The 21,699-nt window shown below is 36.4% G+C and overlaps 3 protein-coding genes across 4 annotated transcripts; 1 reads left to right on the top strand and 2 right to left on the bottom strand.

The window, feature by feature from the left end:
- On the top strand, positions 3,012–8,882 carry LOC109231121 (death-inducer obliterator 1-like). Its single transcript, XM_019396684.1, has 5 exons — positions 3,012–3,128; positions 4,048–6,334; positions 6,788–6,908; positions 7,616–7,675; positions 7,771–8,882. The coding sequence occupies exons 2-5, from the start codon at positions 4,182–4,184 to the stop codon at positions 8,632–8,634; spliced, it is 3,198 nt and encodes a 1,065-aa protein (XP_019252229.1). The 5' UTR covers positions 3,012–3,128; positions 4,048–4,181; the 3' UTR covers positions 8,635–8,882.
- On the bottom strand, positions 9,354–12,731 carry LOC109231120 (dnaJ homolog subfamily B member 4). The gene is made up of 4 exons (XM_019396683.1): positions 12,385–12,731; positions 11,771–12,052; positions 10,715–11,088; positions 9,354–10,133 (listed from the first exon to the last, which is right to left on the bottom strand). Exons 2-4 carry the CDS (start codon positions 11,933–11,935, stop codon positions 9,695–9,697), a joined length of 978 nt encoding a protein of 325 aa, XP_019252228.1. The 5' UTR covers positions 11,936–12,052; positions 12,385–12,731; the 3' UTR covers positions 9,354–9,694.
- Positions 13,231–15,987, bottom strand: LOC109231119 (protein FRA10AC1 homolog). Of its 2 annotated transcripts, none has more exons than XM_019396681.1 (2): positions 15,877–15,987; positions 13,231–14,639 (listed from the first exon to the last, which is right to left on the bottom strand). In XM_019396681.1, the coding sequence occupies exon 2, from the start codon at positions 14,390–14,392 to the stop codon at positions 13,634–13,636; it is 759 nt and encodes a 252-aa protein (XP_019252226.1). In that variant the 5' UTR covers positions 14,393–14,639; positions 15,877–15,987; the 3' UTR covers positions 13,231–13,633. The 2 variants fall into 2 exon arrangements, with proteins under 2 accessions (XP_019252226.1, XP_019252227.1); XM_019396682.1 differs by having other exon boundaries at positions 13,231–14,599.

Genomic DNA, 21,699 nt, shown 5'->3' with positions numbered 1-21,699 from the left:
ACATGTGGAGGCACTGACATATCTTGGCGATTGACTAAGCAATCAATCATGGCTACTTCAGCTAATAATACTGGGATAATTGCTATTAATGAAGCGAGTCGAGAATGTGTGTGGTTGATGTCTATACATCTTATTTGAGAAATTTTTAATTTGAAGTGTGACAAAATACCCACGATTTTATGTGAAGACAACGCAGCATGCATAGCCCAATTGAAGGGAGGATTCATAAAAAGAGATAGGACAAAGCACATTTCATCAAAGTTATTTTTCACACTTGATCTTCAAAAGAATTGTGATATCAATGTGCAACAATTTCGTTCAAGTGATAATATGACTGATTTGCTATCTTCTGCAAATGAATAATCTTTTGCACCTTTTTTTTTCCCGACAAATAGAGGCATGTGGATCAAGATGTGACAACGATAGATTTTTTCACAAAATTTAACCGTTTGGTCTCACCATTTTCTCCCCCTAATTTTGGGGAAAATATCTCATCGAATCGACAATCTGCAAATCGTATAGTGAACAAATCTCCCGTTAATTTTTTGAGGTAGAGAATAATGGAGGGTGATACAAACCCAACATATATGCATAACCTTCTTTGGGGATCCATCTTGGTGCGATATGACTGTGCTACAGGTATATTGTGCATCCAAAAATTCTTAAATAGGATATATTAGGTTCATGATCCAAAACTAATGCAACGGGAAATATTTATGATAAATTGTCGGTCTGAGACAAACAAGCATTGTTGCATAGAAAATGGTACGACCCCAAAAAGAAGCGGACAACCTCATTTTCATTAGTAATGGTCTTGCTATCAAATGCAGACGTTTAATAAAATACTCTGCAAGGCCATTTTGAGTGTGGACATGAGCAACATGATATTTCATTTTTATCCCAATTGATAAACAATAATCATTAAATGCCTGGGATGAAAACTTAGCAGCATTATCAAGTTGAATAGACTTAATTGAATTATTGAGGAACTATGTCCATAATCGAATTATTTGTGCCATTAGTTTTGGAAACGCCAGGTTGCGAGATGACAATAGACACACATGAGACAATCTAGAAGATGCATCTATTAAGATCATAAAATATCTAAACGACCCACTAGGTGGGTTAATACTGAATAGGTCTACAAATATCCTCTTGTATACGTTCCAAAAACGCAGGGGACTCAATTCCAACCTTTGTTGGTGATGGTATAATAACTTACCTTGATAACAAGAAGTGCAAGAAAATCATTATTTAAAAGAATCTTTAAATTCTTTAATGGATGCCCATTTGAGTTTTCTATAATTCGTCTCATCATAATTGATCCAGGATGTCACAATCGATCGTGCCAAAGTACAAAAATACTGGAATTAGTAACCTTTTGGTTTACGATAGAATGTGCCTCAATTGCACTAATTCTTGTCTAATACAGGCCACAAGACAAAGACGAAAACTTCTCAATAGCTCTTTTTCTGGCCAGAGACATTCTTGGTAACGATGAGATATTCAAGATTATTCTCATCTACTGTCTCAATATGATATCCGTTTCGGCGGATATCATTAAAACTCAAGAAGTTCCTTCCGGGCTTGGAGAAGAACATTATATTATCTATGATAAGTATTGTTCCCCTAGGCAGAGTTGTAGTAGCTCTTCCAAAGCCTTCAATTTAAATATTACTACCAGAAATTGTAGTAGCATCTGCCTTACACATGCTTAAATGAGAGAAATATTTCTTCTCTTTGAAAATTGTATTTATCGTAGCTGAATCAACTAAAAATATATTTTTACAATTGAAATTTGATCCAAATTTTCTAGAGATATCCATATTTGCTAAGTCTTCTCAAAGAGCTTCTTGATACGGCAAAGTCTCGTGCTTATAACGTGAAATAACAATAAAAGATTGCAGAGAAAAGAGAAAATTCTTATTGATTTGGGATGAATTACAATGGAATAGAATTCCTCTATTTATAGGGGGAAAGTGACTTAGCCACAAAGTAATAAACTCTAAAATATCGCTAAAAGATAGACATTCACCATAAATAAAATACTATTTATAACAATATATAAATTGTAGCTTTTGACCGAATTTCATAAAACGAAAAATTATATTTAAGTTGGATATATATTATATATTATATATTTAATAAAAAAATTATTTATTTTCTAGTAAATAGGAAAACCTAGCTAAAACTGATAAATAAGTTTAAATTTTTGTATATATATATATATGAAAAAACTCCTTTTTATTTATATAGAATCATTGAACACTGCGTTCACATATTTATAGTTTTATACATCTAATTATTTCTATAAATTATATAACAAAGTGAGAATTATTATTAGAAAGGATCATATGGATATTTGCAAGAAATGTTCATAATTTAACGAAGGTTGGTAAAGAAATAGAAATTGCTAGGTATTTCATAAACGAATTCTTGAGTCGGCTCATATATTTTCATGAAGTTTATTTTTTATTTGTCATTATTAACTTTTAAAATCATCTTTTCGCAAATTATCGTTTCCTTATATAGTGATCAACTGATCCTCGTAGGATTGATAATATATTATATTATCTTTGACAAGAGAAAATTTTAGTCTTTTATATATTAATTTTGCACTCGTAAGCCAAAATTTAAATACCTTAAACTTAAATAACACATGTAAGATCATTTATTTGGTGTAATCTTATATCTTATAGTGAATTTTGAGAAAGAAGAATTAACCTAAAAATCATCCACCCAGCCCCTTAAATTAAAAATCTAGAAAATAATTTATATAAAATTAATTAGTATAATTTATGTATATATGCTAGGAAAATAAATAATGAATCCACATGCTATTTGCGTAAAAATCAGTTTGAGAAAAGGTCAGTAGAAAGTTTTAGGGCCAAAGCCCAAAACAAATAATAGGCCCATAGTAGGTCAACAGCAACGTGTCAGAAACAGAAAGCCCGCTAGTGAATCGGCTTCGCCACATCCACACTTGTGGATTTATATTTGGATCTTTCTAGGGCTTCTTCGATAAAGCTTTAGCCTCAAGCTCAGCTCAGCTCTTAATTTCTCTTCTTTTTCTCTCCATAAAATAATATATGTGCAGCTCAGCTTGTTGAATAACTTGCTGATTTTAGGTACGTTCCCATGTTCTGAATTTGTATTTTTGTTTGTTTGTTGAAATTATGATTTTTCAATGCCCTTTATGGATTTGAATTTAGGGTTTATGTATTCGAAATCTTCATTTTCTCATATGGTATAGGTCCACGTGAGCTTTTATTGTGAAAGTTCTATCTTTAAAGTATAATTTGACAGATGAAGCTGATTTATTTTGTCTTTGTTGAAAATATATATATATTTTCTTTTGGAAAAATTGAATTTTCACTAATTCGGCAGCTCTTTTTATCAAATTCGTTCTAGTTCTGCTCATATAGGTAAATAGCTTCCTGTTCTTACTGATTTATCTGACCCATGTGATGTATCTTTATGTAAATTTGAATCGAGGTGAAACTACTTAATTATCCGCGTTTGTGAATTGGTAATTAAGGGATTTTGGATACCGTTGGAAGATTAGAAACTAGGGTTTTGATAAGAGATCTTGTGTGGAATTATGGGTTGGGTAGGTAAGGTTTTTGTTTCTGGGGCTGAATGTGTTTGCCATGGTGGAATTTAATATTAACTTTGTTTTTTCATCCGGCGTGAAACTTTTTTCTTCTTTCAAGAGAAAGCATAATTATGCTACTAGTGTGTATGCTTTTTTGAAAGCTTGCTTTGTCTTTTAGAGTTCTTTTTATGACCGACGAATTCCAAGGGCTAGTGTGGCATGTTTCAAAGCTATGTAAATTTGTCCTGTAGTGGTTTTTCTTATTTGAAACTGTGCTGATTGGTTTGTTAACCCTTGCCTTGCTGAAGATGTTAATTACATCCTATATTCTGCTTTGATGGGGCTTGTCTGTTAAAAAAAATCTTTTTTCTTGGTTTTGATAAGTGGCGGTTGCTTTCCTGTTCCAATTTCCACAGGGATTTATTATTTTGCTTGCTGTTTTCTGAGTGCAGGGATCCTCTTGTGCAACGAATAAGTCAGGTCTGGAGGAAGATGTTGGTGTAAATAACATAGCGTCTTTGCTCTAAAGTGCAGGGGCACTCTGTCTATAATTTTGACGTTGTATGCGCTCTTCTGTTTATCTGTCATGTCCAGTGATCTTGTTTCTCAGCAGTTCTCAGGACCACCTGATGGGCAGCTGGTTCAGATGGACCATGTTTCTGGTAATCCTGACTCTACCATAGCACATATGCAAACGAGGATTGTCGGACACATGCCAAATAATTCTGCATCACATCAGTTTGTTTGGGCAAATGAGCCTATGGCCAACAGATTTGATACATCGGTTTCTGTGGATCAATTGGGACAGATGGGACCCAAAATGAATCCGCAGCAGTTCATGTTGTCACATCAGCAGATGGGAGCAGATAATAGATATGTGCCAAATAGTCCAGGTGCACAGAAATCTTCGTTACTCGCCAAACGGAAGGCTGAGATGGAACCATCAGTACATGGTTCTTCACCTCAGACGCCATCAATGCCAAATAAGCGCACTGCACCGGGAGCTTCTTTATCGGCATCTCCTAGTTTTGCGCAGCAATCTTCTGCTATCAAGAAATCTGGACAGCAACAGTCAAAGTCAACTTCCGGAGGTTCACAAAGTCTTCCCGCGTCAAGCAAGAAAATGGTACGAAATGAATCCATAACCAATAAAACTGCCTCCCAGCGGTCGCAGACTCCAAAAGGACGAACAATTCAAGCTGAGCCAACCTCCAAGGCTCGATCCGAGTCCTCTGATGCTGTGAGGTCCAAAATGAGAGAATCTCTTGCTTCAGCTCTGGCTATGGCATGTCAGAATCCAGATGCTGTTGTAAATGCTGCCAAGGATCCAAATGAAGCAGTTGGTTCTCAGCCTTCGCAGGTGAATGTAGCTCCAACAACTGCCAGTGAAGGTCTACCTCAAACGTCTGTCTCACATGATCATGTCCATCAAAACTCCAGTGATGTACTTCCTTCAGCTGGCGCTTTCTCTGTTGATAAAACCAATGACAGTCAGAGTTCATCTCATGGGCTTCAAGATGACGTGAGCATGAGAAACTCTATACCTGGCTCTGATGAGCTTGAATTGCATGTGGATGATGTTCCGTTCAGCGAAAACTTTTTTGTCAAAGATGAACTTCTGCAAGGGAATGGTCTCACTTGGGCGATGGATCTAGATATGCAGTTAAGAGAAGCCGACTTCCTCCAGGATGCTGAAAAAGCCAATTTGTTTGATGAGGGTGTGGTTGGAGATGAAGGCGAGCATGCAAAATCATCTCCACAAGATATAGCTTTAAAAATTGAGGCGGAACTTTTTAAATTATTTGGAGGCGTGAACAAAAAATATAAAGAGAAGGGCAGGTCTCTTCTCTTCAACCTAAAAGATCGCAGTAATCCTGAATTGCGAGAGAGAGTGATGTCCAGTGAGATATCCCCGGAGAAGTTATGTTCAATGACTGCTGAAGAACTTGCTTCAAAGGAGTTATCTCAGTGGCGGGTGGCAAAAGCCGAGGAACTTGCTCAAATGGTAGTTTTGCCTGATAGTGAAGTTGACATGAGACGCCTGGTTAAGAAAACTCATAAGGGTGAATATCAGGTGGATTTTGAACGGGACGATAATAACATTGCAGCTGAGATATCTGCAAGTTCAAATGTGTCGCAGTTTATCCCGAAGATAGAGAGGGGAAAAGATTCTAGCCCTTCTGGTACGGATGAGATTGGAAGTAAAGAAAATGTTACCAGCCAACAGAATAGGCCAGAAAAGCAAGATGTGTCTGATAGCTTGGTAATTCCAGCCGATGGGGCTGATTTGATGCAGGGAATGGTTGTAGAAGAATTCAAGGATGCAGAATTTCTTCCTCCTATTGTTTCCTTAGACGAATTCATGGAATCACTCAATTCTGAACCTCCTTTTGAGAACCTACCAGCCGAAAACAGTAATTCCACACCTCCTCCGGACAAAGAAAGCTCTGACGACCCTAACAAAGTTGTGGGTTCTGGTGTAGCCTCTAAAGATCCTGCTGTTGCTTCTGCAGATAAAGGGGTCAAGAATCACGCCGAACCGAAGGAGTCCCTGGTATCTACTGGGGGCTCTGTTGTTAAAAAGGTAACTACTACTGGGAATGCGCTTGTAAAATCTGCTGAGAGCCCTATCAAGATGGCAGGACCTCGTGGTAGCGGTTCTGTAGTTTCAAGTATCTGGGAGGGGGCACTCCAGCTTACTATTTCATCCTTGGTGACAGTCTTTGGTTTGTTTAGAAGGTATGAATATTTTTTAAAAGAGCTTTCATGTGTAGAGCAATTACTATCTATTGATGTCATTCTCTTGTAGTACATGTTTTATCCCACTGTTATCCCAGTTGAGTCTCTGCTGGTTATCTCTTTCTTTTTAGCGCCATGCTATTTTTTCCGTCCCCCTTGATAATTTTATTTGTCTTGAAAATTCTCTCTGCAGACGAATAGACTGACACCAATTTAAATGCATGTTGCATCATTTGGCTTTGCTTGCTTTGGATTAGTTTTCCTTTACCTTTTTCTAGTACTTTGCATTAGATCTCGAGTGGGTTCTCTATTATCCAGTCTCCGAGTAAATATCCTTCATTGTTCTCTGTTTTTAACTCCCTCTAGAACATTCAAAATGCACGTGTTGATTAAAACATTATCTGTGGTGCTAACAAGAGAGTGGCATTTCTTCTTTGTTATCTTCTGTTTCAGTGGTGAAAAGACACCAACTAATGAGTGGCCAAGTTCTCTTGAGATCAAGGGTAGAGTTCGACTTGATGCATTCGAGAAATTTCTTCAAGAGCTTCCTATGTCACGGAGTCGTGCAGTCATGGTATCTTATGATTTTCTTTCCTTTATTGTAGCTAGTCTTTTATTTCATACTTCAGGTTGCAGCTTATTGCAGACAGTGTGTAGGTTTTCCTTATTTTTTGACGACTTCCATTGTTGTCTACTAAGAATGTACATTCCAAAATACCGCCATTTCAATCAGTTGGTTTCAAAGCATTGGTCCTTTCCGCCTTTCCAGCTTTTTATTATGTACTGGATGGTTTGCTTTTTTTTTTTTTTATGCCGTGGTTGGAATGACTTGAGTTGAATAATCATCCTTTCCAGAAGGCTCAACTAAGTTCATTTAACGTTCTCTAATTAGGGTTTTTCAATGTCAGACGTATCAAAAGCTCCAAGATTTTAGAAAGATAAATTAAATGCTGCACTCAACTTCCCACAATGTTTAGCTTTTAGTGAAATCAAGTGTTTAGTCTGCGATAAATACAAATTTTCAACTTGTTTGGCTCAACCATAGTTTTAAACCAAAAGTGGATGAATAACTTCTGATGTACCAGTTTATCTTATCAAAAAAAAAAAAAAAAACTTCTGATGTACCAGTAAACTGATGGATCCTAATTTTGAATGGTCAAGATTACGTCTTGAAACTAGTGCTTTTACGTAAGTTGTTCATAGAAAAAAAAAATAGTGCTTTTACATAAGTTGCGATATTAAAATTCTTCAAACTTGTGCTTATCATATTGCATAATGCAGGTTGTTCAATTTGTTCTGAGGGACAACTCATCTGAGATTGAACGAGCAAACATTTCTGAGGTACAGACTTTGGGTACTATATTTTCTAGCAGCTCTACTGCAGTAATTATTAATTGGTTCACGTTTGCTTATCTGGTCTTTGATAATCTTTTTAGGCAGTGGATTCATACGTTTCAGATGAGAGGCCGGGGTTTGCCGAGCCAGCTCCAGGAGTCGAAGTATATTTGTGTCCACCGCGCTTACTTGATATGATAAGCAAACACTTTACCAAAGACCCTAGAGAGCTATATGATTCTACAGAAAATGGTCTAATTGGTGTAGTTGTATGGAGAAAACTTCATATAAGTTCAACGATATCACCTAACTCTTCTTCGCACAATAAACACAGCTTGAAAAAACAACAGATGTTTTCTAGAGGACAGCATGAAAAAGATGGAAACGTTAATGTAAATTTGATGCCTAAAGGACCTGTATCTTCGAAACAAGATCCTACCCCGGACGATGATGATGATATTCCACCTGGGTTTGGTCCCAAAGCAGTTCGTGATGATGATGATTTGCCTGAGTTTAATTTTTGTGGTAATATAAATGCTTCTAGGCCTAGGCATCCGTCTCAAAACTTGTCTCATGGGTCAAGAATCGCCTCGTATAACCAACAAGTACCCTCTCGCCCTGTAGACCAGATGAGAGAACTTGTACTTAAGTATGGGAAAACTGGTACAGCTAGTAGTGATGATAGAGTTACAAATGTTGGTATTGAAATTGAACCGTGGAATGATGACGATGACATTCCGGAGTGGCGGCCACAAGCCCCACTCCATCAGCAGCAGCAGCGTCCTCCTTACCCTTTAGGCCATAATTTTCAGCGGCCGCTCTTGGCTCATCATAGACCATTGGCAACACCTATGGCTATGCCTTTGCAGTCACCAATAAACGTTCCAAACAGGCCACAAATATTGTCACCGAGGGGACAGTATCAAGCTGATTGGAGAAGGGATGCGAGGAATAGGGGATTCTGAAGTCTTTTCTTTTTGTTAGTTGATGATGATGTAAATTCTGGATATGTTTTTTCTTTTTTGTGTTTGGCTTTTAGACCTTAGATTAGGCATGTAGCTTTCTAGTTGTTTTAGAACAATTATGTACCTTTAGCATAAAAGCAGGAGATATGGTTCATTTTCACTGTTTTTGTGTTTCAGGAAAAGAGAAACACAACAATTTTCGTCTTTTAAGCATAATTCCTGTCCATGGCTGGATATGGTTTATTATATATTAATTGGCAACTCTTCTGGCGCCCTCCTTGCCCAACGCATTAACAAACTTGTAATGGTGGTTAACAACATTAAAAGTTCATTTATCCCTTTTTTTCTTTCTTTTTTACGTCATACTCTAGTGTGAATAACCTTGTAATTGCAATATTCATTTGATACTATCAATCTTAGGAACAGGTCATTCTTTTCTTTTCGTTTTTTTGGGGTTGTTGGGGTGGTGGTTGTGAGGGAAGCAAATGGGCAAGAGAAACTAGAAAAGAACAACAATTAGGTAAATAAGTTGCCAACTTTCAAGTACATGCTATAACGTTTCGCAATTGAAAATGTTAGTTAACAACACAAGTGTCAATATTAACCCTCAGTCAGCAGGGCCAGGGGCAGATGTAGTATTAAAGTGACGAGTTCTGAACCCATAACTTTCGATACGCAGTGTAAATTTATAAAAAATAGTAGATATGAACTCATAACTTTAAAAATATAATGAGTTCAACGAAACCCTTAAATCTTGAACCTATAGAAATTAAATCTTTGATCCGCCTCTGTCAGTCAGCAATAAGGACACAATACCCTTTACTTCCGCCTCGAACTAATTAAAAGAAAATCTGAAAAAGAAAGTGCTATACCTTGTTCAAATGAAAAAAAAAAAGTATTGAAAATGAGGAGAGACTAAGTTGGGCATCTTATCTTTGACGAGTCCCAAACATGTGTAAAGAAGAACTTTTTCTTTTTGGTTACAATGAATGCATCAAAAATAACATCCTATATTCCTAATGTGATTCTGAATTTACTTGGAATCTTGGATTTAGCAGCTTCAACCTCCCAAAGCGCGCTTAAGGGCAGCTCGTTGCTCAGTCGTCAATCTTGTAGGAAATTTAACTTCAAACTTGATCTTTAAATCACCCCTATTGCCAGGTTCCTTTGTGATTGGCATGCCTTCTTTTTCAACCACAAGCTCATAACCAGGTTTCACAATTTCATTCACTGGAATTGTCAACTCGCGACCATCTAACGTTGTGAGGTTGACAGTAGTTCCTCCCAATGCCTCTGCTAAAGTTACTTTGTAGTTCCTAATAAGGTCATTCCCGTCTCTCTTGTAAACATCGTGGGGCTTCTCGTCGATTACAAACACCAGGTCTGCTGGAAGCTGGTTCAACTGCTCATTTCCTTTGTCTGGGAATGTTATCTTTGTCCCTTTCTTCCAGCCAGGTTTTACATCAATCGTTAAAATCTCCGTTTCTGTCACTAACCGCCTGCAATAACTCTCATATTAATTTTCCAGCAAATAAATCACATCAAATATATTACTATATGGTAGAATAGGAGAAACATTTGTTTGTATATTTTACGGAATTCTTAGCAAAATGCATGTCAGTTGCATCCAAGCACAGCAGGTAACACGTGAGATATTTTTTTTTTTTTTGGTTTCCACCCGGGGTCCAGTACGCGCATTTGGAGCTTGACTATATCGGGATTCACGCCGCGGGGAATGCTCCCTACCAAGGATTTTTCCATACCCAGGACTCGAACCCGAGACATCTGGTTAAGGGAAGAGCAGTCCCATATCCTTTGGTGGTCACATGAGATAAGGTTTTATTCATAGAGATGATTTTCTTTATACAACAAATGCAACTATATGCCAAGAACCAAAATCTGTACTTATATCAGTATAAATGCTAAGCAACTTAACATTACTAGCTCCTTGTAATTGTTCATTCATAGATGATACTGGAAATACCTCATAAGTATTCGTCATTTATAATACTTAATACTTGGTAGAAGAACATTTTAAAACAATTGAAAGAGAGGGGGAGAACAAAAGGAATGTGATTACCCGTTCGCATCAACCACAGTTCTAGAGATCTTCATTTTCCTTGTAGATCCAGAGTAAAGCTCCTCAAGGCTGCAAGGCAATTTACTCTCCACTGGTGGTGGTTTTTTGGGCATAGTAGCACCCGTTCCATCACTCGCTGTTCTAAAAATATTCTCACCCCCACCAAATCCCCCAAACAAACCGCTTCCTTCTGATGAGAATCTCGTGGACTTTACTCCAGCTGAACCAAACCCGAATGGGCTGCTCCCGAAAAATTCAGCAAAAATATCCTCAGCATTACGAGGATTACCGCTAGATCCAGGTGACGGCATGTCTTTTAGACCTTCTTCACCATACTGATCATAGACTTGTCTTTTTTGAGGATCACTTAAAATCTGAACAAAAGGAGTAAAACTTGATAGTAAGAATGCATGATACCAAGATCTTATGATCATTAGAATTACTGCATATATCATATCTTTGATTCTTTCAAGATTCACAATTGGTTAAATGACTCAATTATAATAGGCGGAGGCTCAATAACATCTGTCCTAAAGAAAAGTCAGAGACAATACATTAAAACATAAAAAAATACAAAACAAAACAAAATCTGTTCTTTTTTGCTTAGCAAGGGGTAAGGAGCAATCAATTCAACAACCACTAGAGTTATGACAAAATCATTATAGCCATCGCTACAAGATTTGAACCTCGGTTGACAGCAGAAACAGAAGCCCCAGAGTCGACTAGGCCAAACCAACTGCTACCAAACAAAGAGCTTTCAATTACACAGAATTTGAAGGATAGTGAAAGGAAATAATATTTTGTTCCTTGTAGCATCTTTAGTATCAAAGCTTTCATAAAGTGGGACTTCCAAAGATTTTCCTTGAAGTTACACTGTCATTTTCACAAAATTAACACAAAGTTTCGCCGTAGATAGATCCTTCAAACTTCACAAAGGTGTAAGAAAGAAACTCCATTACACATTATACCTAAGCAACAACAGAATACACAAGAATCATTCGATTTTTTCTGTATAATTACTACAGTAAAATAAAGAAAGGGTTAAGTGTGACAAACTTCATAGGCCTCAGATATTTGCTTGAACTGAGCCTCAGCTTCCTTCTTGTTGTTGGGGTTCTTATCAGGATGCCATTTCATTGCTAATTTCCTGTAAGCTTTCTTCAGATCATCATCCGTCGCTGTCTTCCCTACGTTCAACACGTTGTAATAATCCACCCCCATTTTTCTCTACCTAAAAGCAAATTTCTATATCTGAATATGAGTTTCCAACTCAATATCATCAAAATTCAGACATCTCCTCATCTTCCCAAGACTTCAGCCAAAGTGGGCCTTTAGAAACTGCAAATCAAAAAATAAGCAGATCAAGATATGAAAATGAAAATATCTCAGTTCTGCATTAGAAATTTTAATTCAAGATAATCATAAATTCAAAAGAGCATTATCTATCTTTCACCAGATACCCAAATAAATATTGATCTTGAAAATGAAATTGTGTACAAGATTAAAGATATCAGAAATTCAATCAGAAATTTTCAATCTTTCTCACAGTGGAGTAAAAGGGGGGCTTTGAAACATAACATTTCAGCACATACCCAGATCAATAATCACAATAAAAATGAAAAATTCCAATTTTATTGTTCTAGATCATCAAATATTTCAAACAAACGTACCTTTATAAAAAAATTCCAAGGAAAATGAGAATTTTGATATTTCTGACTCTGTATAATAAATTCCAACTCAAAATTTCCGAGTTTCAGCACATATTGAGATCAAGAATTGCCATGAAATGAAAATGGAAGCTTGCTGAAGGGAGAAATATTAGAATATGAAATTTGAAGGTTTGTGAAATTTACTAAAACAAAGAGACCTTTGGTCACCTTGATATTCAAGAAATGACACAAAATGAGATTTTCTTTTCTTGCTAGAAAGTGTTAAACGCAATGTTGTTTTAGTTTTACTATTTTTCTGATATTTCAACGAGAATAACGGAATCTCATGCACTATCTCTCTTTTTGTTTTTGTTTTCAGTTGTCTTAAAAAGAAAATGGTATTTCAATTATTTTTTTTACTAATAAAGTCCATATGTACCTTTCGAATTACTAATAAAGTCTATACCTTTCGAATTCGAATGGTGCTATCCTCTTTTTCTCACTTCTTATTCAACCAATTTTACCAACGTACGAGAAAGGGGAGACACGAAATATATTTTACTAAGAAAGTTTTTGTGCACCTTATCTTACCTCTAATATGCGTAAATATCATGATTTTGATTTTATCTGGAAAAAAACACACACGCATCCAATTAACTTTATCCTATATTTACCGATAAATTTGGTACTATAATAATTTTAATTTCAGAAACAGGCCTAATTCTAATAAAGTTTAAATACAATTACTTTAGATATATGATTGAAATGGTTAATTAGCAGCAAATATTTAATGGAACAAGTATTTTCACAAACACGATAGTGAAGCCCAGTTCCATACTTGATAAACAGCAAACAAAGATAGAAAGCTATAGAAAGTCATGAACTTCACTGCCTTCTTTTAAGAGGAGCGATACATCTCTAAATCGATCTACAACAATTGAAGGATGAGACATTCGTCAGGTCAAAGGAATAAACTTCAAGAAACTTCACAACGACCATAGGTGTGCAAGATTTTGTATTTACATTCAGAGTAGCTACTGATTAACAAAAACTGTAGATAACTAAGCAAAACTATCACTTGCTACATGTGAATAATACCCGACGTAGAATCAGGACTGACCGATCATGGATAAGACAACCAAACTCTACGAATTTACTTCCGCTTTTCCTACCAAAGTTCCAATCTGTTGCCCCAACAAAAATATCTAGCTGCAGTCCAAAATTTTTTTATGGAACTTGAAATCTTTACAATGATATCAATATCCTCCTGTCAAGGAAACATTCCCTCCAGATACTCATCAATATTTTCATTATCTTCATTACCCGGATTATCAGATGAAGTTGAAGACCTGGACCCTCTACTCTTGCCTTTCCTTCGTTCATATTTATCATCCTTATTGTCATCATCACTTACAGTTCTTTCCCTTTTCCTACGATGCTTATCTTTCAGGTTTTCTCTAGATTGCTCCTTCTCCTTCTCCTTCTCCTTCTCCTTCCTCTTTTTATAATGAAGCTTTTCTGCACATCTTTCACAGGTTACCAATTTCACTAGGGCCTGTTTGTTTTCTCCTGCTTCAACATATGAAAAATTCACCTCGTAGCTAGCTAGACCATCTCTCTCATCGCAGTGTTTGTTACCACAAACAAATTGCCCTTTACCAGATATCACTTCCTTTTCGGTCCTCCATCTCAGACCAATCTTGCCACTCTTATAGTGTGTCATATCGGCTAAGCAATATTCTTTAAAAAGCTTGTCATAGTAGCGCTTCACCAACCTTTGCTCCCAAGATGGATTCATATCGTCTTCCTCAGTTCGTATGAACCGGTATCCTTCTTTGAGCGTATCCTGATCTGTTTTAACAGGCAACTTTTTTTGTGTGAATCTCTCTCTTCCATAATATCCAACATAATCATTGAGGAATTTCTTGTGGCGATCATAAGCATTCAGGCCCAGTATGTGATCTTGGTATTGCTGTTTTCTTGCTTGTCTGTCAAAGATAGCCTGCTTAAGCGACCCAAACGAAGTCATTATTTTCTGAACTAGATGCAAAATCTCCTGTTTATATCATAAAAAACGACAAAGGTTTAAGGTTTAATTCACGTTCAGGACCGTAAACCGAAGTTTTTCTTTGTCGCGTTGCTTTTTAAGTTTCTTGATATCTTGAGTTGGTTGAGTTCTATGAGTAACCTTAGGATATCAACAATTTTGTAGTATGGTAAGGTATCCAACAATCTCCTGCAAAAGTAAATCCAATCAGATGGTATCCAACAATCTCCTGCAAAAGTAAATCCAATCAGAAAGCTAACTAACAAAAAGAATTAAAAGATCTATCAGCCAAGTGCATTACAAGGGATAGAAAGACATAGAAGTACCAAAGTAGCCAGCAATCACCAATAACTAAGCAGTCTTACCAGTTGAGGTTATGCTTGAAAAATTCTGACTGACTTCATTAATGCAAAATTCGTATATATTAACACAGATTAAACATGTAGATGAAATGCTAGTTAATCATAGTTTTCTAAATTTAATTAGTTTTAGAAGTTCAAGTACAAAAAAGCAAATGCTCATCTGCTTCCCTGCAATTATGCCGGAAGCAATGAACCAGTAAGGCATATTTTGCATTTCCACCGGCTAAGGTACGCAATATGACAAACATGTTAGCAATTCTTTAGTTTACCAAGCTTCCTAGTGTTCACAGAAGGCTCCTCTTCAAAATAGAGTTCCTATATTATCTTTTTTATTATGTCACATATCTCTTAAGCAAAAAAAAGAAACAATTAACAAAAGAAGCGCCTAGTGTGTACCAAGGCAGCACGGACTCAAACTGTTTTCCAATTCCTAATTAAGGAGGATCTCCGAATATTATTGCTTACTTTGGATCCCAAAATACAACAACAACAACAACAACGACCCACTAAAATCCCACAAAGTGGGGTCTGATTGGATCCCAAAATAAATATCCTAAATTATCACATCAACATATATACCATTCGCAACTCTACAACATTGCAGAAAAAAGTGTGAAGGGCTTGTCTTTTATATCCTAATAATATCTTTTGATAGAGTGTTGGATAAGAATAACTATAAGGTTTATGCAAATACACTAAAGTAAGATGTCTCTTGATTCAACATTGTAGTTACCTTTTCGATTCAGACCAATCAATATCTTACGGGTTGCTAAGAAGAACTGGACCTTAGGTTTGATTAAATTCCACATGAGAAATCATCAATATTTCAACTCTCTGGACCTTTGTTTAACGAAACTTAAAAGAAAAATGTGGCTCAATACAGTAGATGTGGAGTTATTGAATGCATATAGAAAGATATAGCAAAACTAAATAGAAGCTCTACTACTTTTGATTGATCATATGAGTAAAAGAAGCTATATATAGGAAATTAGGTTCGATTACCATAACCACAAATTTGGGAGAAAAAAACCAATTTATAACCCTAAGTCCAAACAACAGAAAGAAGAACAAAAAAAGTAAACAGAGCGGAGAGATAATACTAACCTGAACACAGTAAGATCAGACAACGAACAAAGAAAGCCTTCGATTGGGGGACTGAGCGATGAAGAATGTATAGCGAATTTGAGAGGGCCAAATGTAGAGGATGTATGAGGTGGCTGCTGTTCAATTCGTCTGTTATATTAAAGGGTTAATACATAAATTTTTAATTTTTTCCTTTCGCCTTTTTTCTTCAATTGTTTTCACCTTTAAAACTCTATATCTTTTGCTAATAAAAGTAAATCAAATTAAAAATTCATAATTTTAAAATAACAGTAACACTAAATATAAATTAATCAAAAAATAATAATATCAATTGCAAATCACAGCTAAATTTTGTTTAAATGATAGATTTAGTTAATATATTCCATAAGGCAAATATTGATGTTCAATTTTTTCAACGAGTTTACTATTATTGAGTAAACTAGTTTCTGGACACGTGCATCCACGTGTATTCATATCGTTCAATACAAACACGATAAAAGTTAAAATATGTATATATTTTATAAAATAGATTTTGTGGAAAAAAAACATAAGCTCAAACATGGGAAGACCTCTTCGATCTCCCAAGAATGATATATTGTTTCTTCGTAAATCTTATTTCTTCAAATTATATTCTTGCATTTTAATTTTCAAAGCATATATTTACATGGAATAATAAAGTTATGCATATGTCCAAAACCCCAATTACCTAATACTCTATTTAATGCATGTTATCGAAATTATTCCATTTTTCAAAGATGTAAACTTGCTTTTCTATACCATACATTCTACATTGATCGATATTACATTAATACAAACTAAAAGCCTAGTCCAATTAGCAAAGATATTTACAGGTTGACTTCTCTGAGTTTTTGTGAATGTTGGCACTCATACAACCATACCTCATATCATAGGCTGAGCTCGTAGAAAATTTAAACTGAAATTCAAGTATAGTAGTACTTTTTCCTTGCGCTCTCTCCTCCTCCAACTGATTTATTTTCTATTTTTTGGGAGGTAAAAAAAAGTTGGAGGAGGATAGAAACTGTAGAGAAAAGTATATATCTACGAAACTCCAACTATTTCTATTCACACATTATACCGAATTTTATACATAAAAGCAACCTCATGTTGGCTTTTCTTACTAAAGTAAATTCATTTTTTCTACCCCATTGTATACTAAAGAACAATGCACTTCACAAGTCTTCAACCCATGATTGATAATTTACGGGGAAAAAAGAAGGAACCTATTTACTTATTGTTAGTCTAATAATCGCGGGGCGAGAACAACATTAGCGTACCTGTCAACGCAGCGGAAGAATTGTTGAACTCACCACCGAAACAATTGCCCCAAACCGAACTTTGAATCACTAGGAAACAAAGTTAATCTTCCACCAATTAGATGCCCTTGCTTGTGTGTGCTTTTCGTTGGGAGAAGAAGAGATTCAGAGAAAATTCTTACGTTAGAGAAAAAACTTACGCATACTTGTTCTATGTTATCTCCTTCATATAAATAGGCAGAGAAAATAGCGGTTGAGGAAGAAACCCACCACTCACCCACGTTCAGTTTAGTGGAGAGGTTGTGGTCTAGTGGTAACTTTCCTTAACCTCTCTTCCTTATCTCTCCTAACCGGGTCGGGTCAACCCACATGGAGCGACCCATGACCCATAATCCAACATCTCCGACTTCGCTCATAGTGGGCTAGACCGATGTCTTTGACACACTTTTCATACTGGCAAATAGTTGGTGCGACCTGCGAGCACAAAGAGCTTTAAAATTCCAAAACCAATTAAAGGTTGTACTAAAGCTCTATGTAGAAATCCAATCACATATGGAAAGGATTCACTACTAGCATGAGGATATTATTACTCGCAATACCCTAGACATCATTCGCTATTGTAGTAGCTACTTATTCGATCCCTCATCCTCGAAAGAGGCAAACTTGAGTTCTCATATAACATTATATCCACAATTACACCCAATACCCTCATGGTAAGTGTTATGGTCGACCTATGAATACAAGTTAAATTACTAATTTTTAGTCGTCTTCCCTTTCTACTCGAATCTTTCCATTCCAAATCAACTGCTTTCCTAGACATGCACTGCATTGCCGAATCACTCATGGCTATTAGTAACATGCTAAAGTAGCAACATTGATTGGCACTTCAAGAGACAGTAAAAGGTCAAAGGGTATTCCAATAAAAGTTAATATAACTTCTTTGGGATCTCACACAATGAAGAAGCAGGGATTCATTCTTTCATTATCCCATTGGTCGATAGCACACGTGGTATGAAACACATGTTACGGTGTTCTCACCTTATATTGGCGCGTGTGTCTTATTATTTTAATCATCCAACACCGTACAGATCTTGGTCTAGACACCTTCAAGTGTCTAACCCGAGTTTCTCACTTCAATAATCCTCAAACCATCTTCTTAGAGAAACTCGTATCTGGCTTACAAAACAAGTCATAATCGAATAGTGAAATTCGTAAGCTATCAAGAACGACCTCTACAAGTAAATATAACCTCACATTATCCAAGGTTATATTAGGTCTCATCTCTTCACGATTCTTAACGTAAGAGGCAATTGCTCGTGTGAGAGAGCCAATCTCGCGACTTGTTCGACACACTTTATCAACAAAACATTCATCACATGCATACGAGATATAGCAAAATTCAAGAGTCAAATATTGATGAGCATAATATAATACTAAAGTCATATTACAATACATAAATATGTTCATATCCTTCGCAAACCTAGAGCCATAACATGTTTCTCAAACAGGTCTCTAGATATCGCCTTTGTAAAAGGATCAGCTATCATGCTTTGCGTAGGAATGTACTGTAAATTTATCTCTCCACTTGCTACCATGTCTCTTACAAAGTTATACTTGATGTCAATGTGTTTGGTCTTGCTGTGATACTTAGGATCTTTTGTATATGCAATAGCCGCTTGACTATCACAATATAGTCATGGGACCCTGAGAGTTCTTTGTAATATCCAAATGCTCAAAGAATCTCTTCAACCAAACAGCTTCTTGTACTGCAGATGCACAAGCCACGAACTCAGCTTCCATTGTTGAAAGGGCTGTGCAGGTTTGTTTCTTACTTTTCCATGATATAGCACCACCATTAAGTAAGAAGGCATAACTGGATGTTGATTTTCTATCATTCGATCACCAGCCCAATCAACATCTATATATCCTCTCAAGTATAAATCATTTCCACTATAACATAGTGAATAATTTGCAGTTCCTTTCAGGTATCTGAAAATTCTCTTCACAGCTTTCCAATGATCTCTTCCAGGATTGGATTGATACCTGCTAACCAGACCTACGGCATAACAAATGTCTGGGCGAGTACACATCATAGCGTACATCAAGCTCCCGACAGCACTTGAATATGGAACTCGAGACATGTCTTCCTTTTCATTTTCAGTCTTGGGACACATTTCAAGGCTTAAAGTTTCACCTCTCGCTATAGGAGTATCCATGGATTTGTAATTATTCATGTGAAAACACTCCAAAATTTTCTTTATATAAGTTTCTTGAGATAAACTCAATAACTTTTTGGAACGGTCTCTTTGGATCTTAACTCCAAGGATATAGTCTGCCTCGCCCATATCTTTCATGTCAAAAGACTTTGAAAGCCATGACTTGACAGTTTTCAAATNTACAATCTAACACAATAAAACCATCATAACGATGTCCAAAACCATAAAAAACATTGTCTTGAGTAATTCTAAGACCACTGCGACTAAAGTTCAAATTGAAATCTAAATCTAGAAGAACAGACACAGAGACTAAGTTTCGTCGAATCTCTGGAACATAAAGGACATCATGCAACATCAAAGATCGGCCACCACGCATGTCCATTCTGCAAGTGCCTATCCCTTTGACTTCAAGCTTTGCATTATTTTCCACAAATACATGCTTTGATCCAGGCGAACCTCGACGAAACTCTATAAACGCTTCTCTATCGCGGCTCACATGGTCGGTGGCCCCTGAGTCTACAATCCACACAGGATAAGATTCAGTTAGTAAAATAGTGCTAGAAACATATATAGCACTAAGAGATGCGTTTTGAAATGCTACCTTTTTCGGCTCAGTGCACTCACGAGCAAAATGCCCTGGAACTTGGCAATTGTAACACTTCATCTTGCTCTTGTCTTTCTTCTTGAAGAACCGTTTTCCTTTCTTAGAATTTGGCTTGTTTCTTTTCTTGGAGGATCCTTCTCCGGTCTCCTTACCCTTTCCGTCATTTTTCCAGTTTCTCTTGCGCTTGAAGCTTGATCTCTTTGTACCACTTGATTCTGCCACAAAGGCATTAGGTACAGCTTTAGCAGCACCAAGTTGCTCGTCTTCAAGCTCCACATGACGGGCAACATCAACAAAAGTTTTGATGTTATCATTGTGGGTCAAGTTAACCTTCAGATGCTCCCAATTATTGGGAAGAGACCGAATCACTGCCTGAACCTGCTGCTCGTCAGAGAGAACATGGCCAGCACTTTTGAGTTGAGCAATCATATTTGACATCACCCTTAGATGTTGCTTGACACCGTGATCATGACGTTTTTTGTACGTGTCAAACTTGATTGTCAGCTGCCGAAGGCGAGTCACAGTCGTACCCCCATATGCCTCCCTTAAATGCGCCCACATGGCATTAACAGTAGGGAATTGTTCACATTCATGAATGAAATCATCCACAACTGAGCTTACAATAATTCCACGAGCAGTGGCATCTTTCTTTTTTCAAGAATTGTAAGCCTCAAGATCTCTCCTATGTTGGGCAGTGTTACCCTCCTCTGGCAAACCATGACATGGTTAATGGCTTCAAGAGCATCTTGCTCTTCCAGCACATACCACATCTTACGGCTCCAAATATCATAGTTTTCACCGTTCAGTTTGTCACCTTTGTTTAAGTCAGCAATGATAGTTTTTAATGCCATAGTATGTTAAATGAAACAATAATGCAAGTGTATTTATTACTCATCATTCTCGCATGTGATATACACACTTAGGCAAATCAATTAAATAAAATATTAATTTTACACTTAGTATAGAATCGAAAGGTTACTACGTTTCCATTCATCATCTACAACTAAATGTTCAACTAATATTTTATAAAATCATTTCTCATAGTGTGTATCTTGTCAAGATTTTCAATATCATGTCATGCTTGTTTTAATTGCCACACATTAAAAACAAACAAATAAAATGACATGTAATCTTGCAAACAAATAACAAAGTTTCATTAATTAAATAAATTACAAGTAGTTGTAGAGACGGTTCTCCCACTCAGCTTCAAATTTAAGAACATAAACCCAAAAAGGTTCACTTGGCCAAACCTCGTGATAAACTTCAGTTAAAATACTACCTGAAGGTTCTCCAAGTGAATCTACTAAAATTGCTAAGGCTTCCCAATCAGATAGTTCAATTTCGTCAATAGCATCAATTAGTGCATCTCGGGTAAACTGATAATTTTCAATATGTTCAGCTAGTGAAGCCCTAAGCTCTCTAAATTTCTTTTCCCTTTCCCTTCGTTCAGCCCTTCTATCCCTTAACTAATTTTGTCTCGCCCTTGGGACAATCCTGATGACTTCAGGCTCCGAGTCTGAATCATTATAGAAATAAGTCATGCGACGACGTACCCTTCTACGTTGTCCCCTTCCTTGTCTTCGAGAACTCCCACTTGGAGTAATTCGAACTTGTCCCTGTTCAGCCATATCCGAAATAGGACCAAGGAAACAATAAGAATGGCTACAACCACTCAATGTGACAACATATATCACAATTACTTGTAGAAGGATATCAGTTGAGGGATTAAGACTAAACTTATTTTAAAAAA

The sequence above is a fragment of the Nicotiana attenuata genome, chromosome 8 (genome assembly GCF_001879085.1).
Source record: "Nicotiana attenuata strain UT chromosome 8, NIATTr2, whole genome shotgun sequence".
NCBI classification, from domain to species: domain Eukaryota; kingdom Viridiplantae; phylum Streptophyta; class Magnoliopsida; order Solanales; family Solanaceae; genus Nicotiana; species Nicotiana attenuata.
Note: the sequence above shows the minus strand (reverse complement) of the source record. Positions and strands in the feature narration are given on the sequence as shown.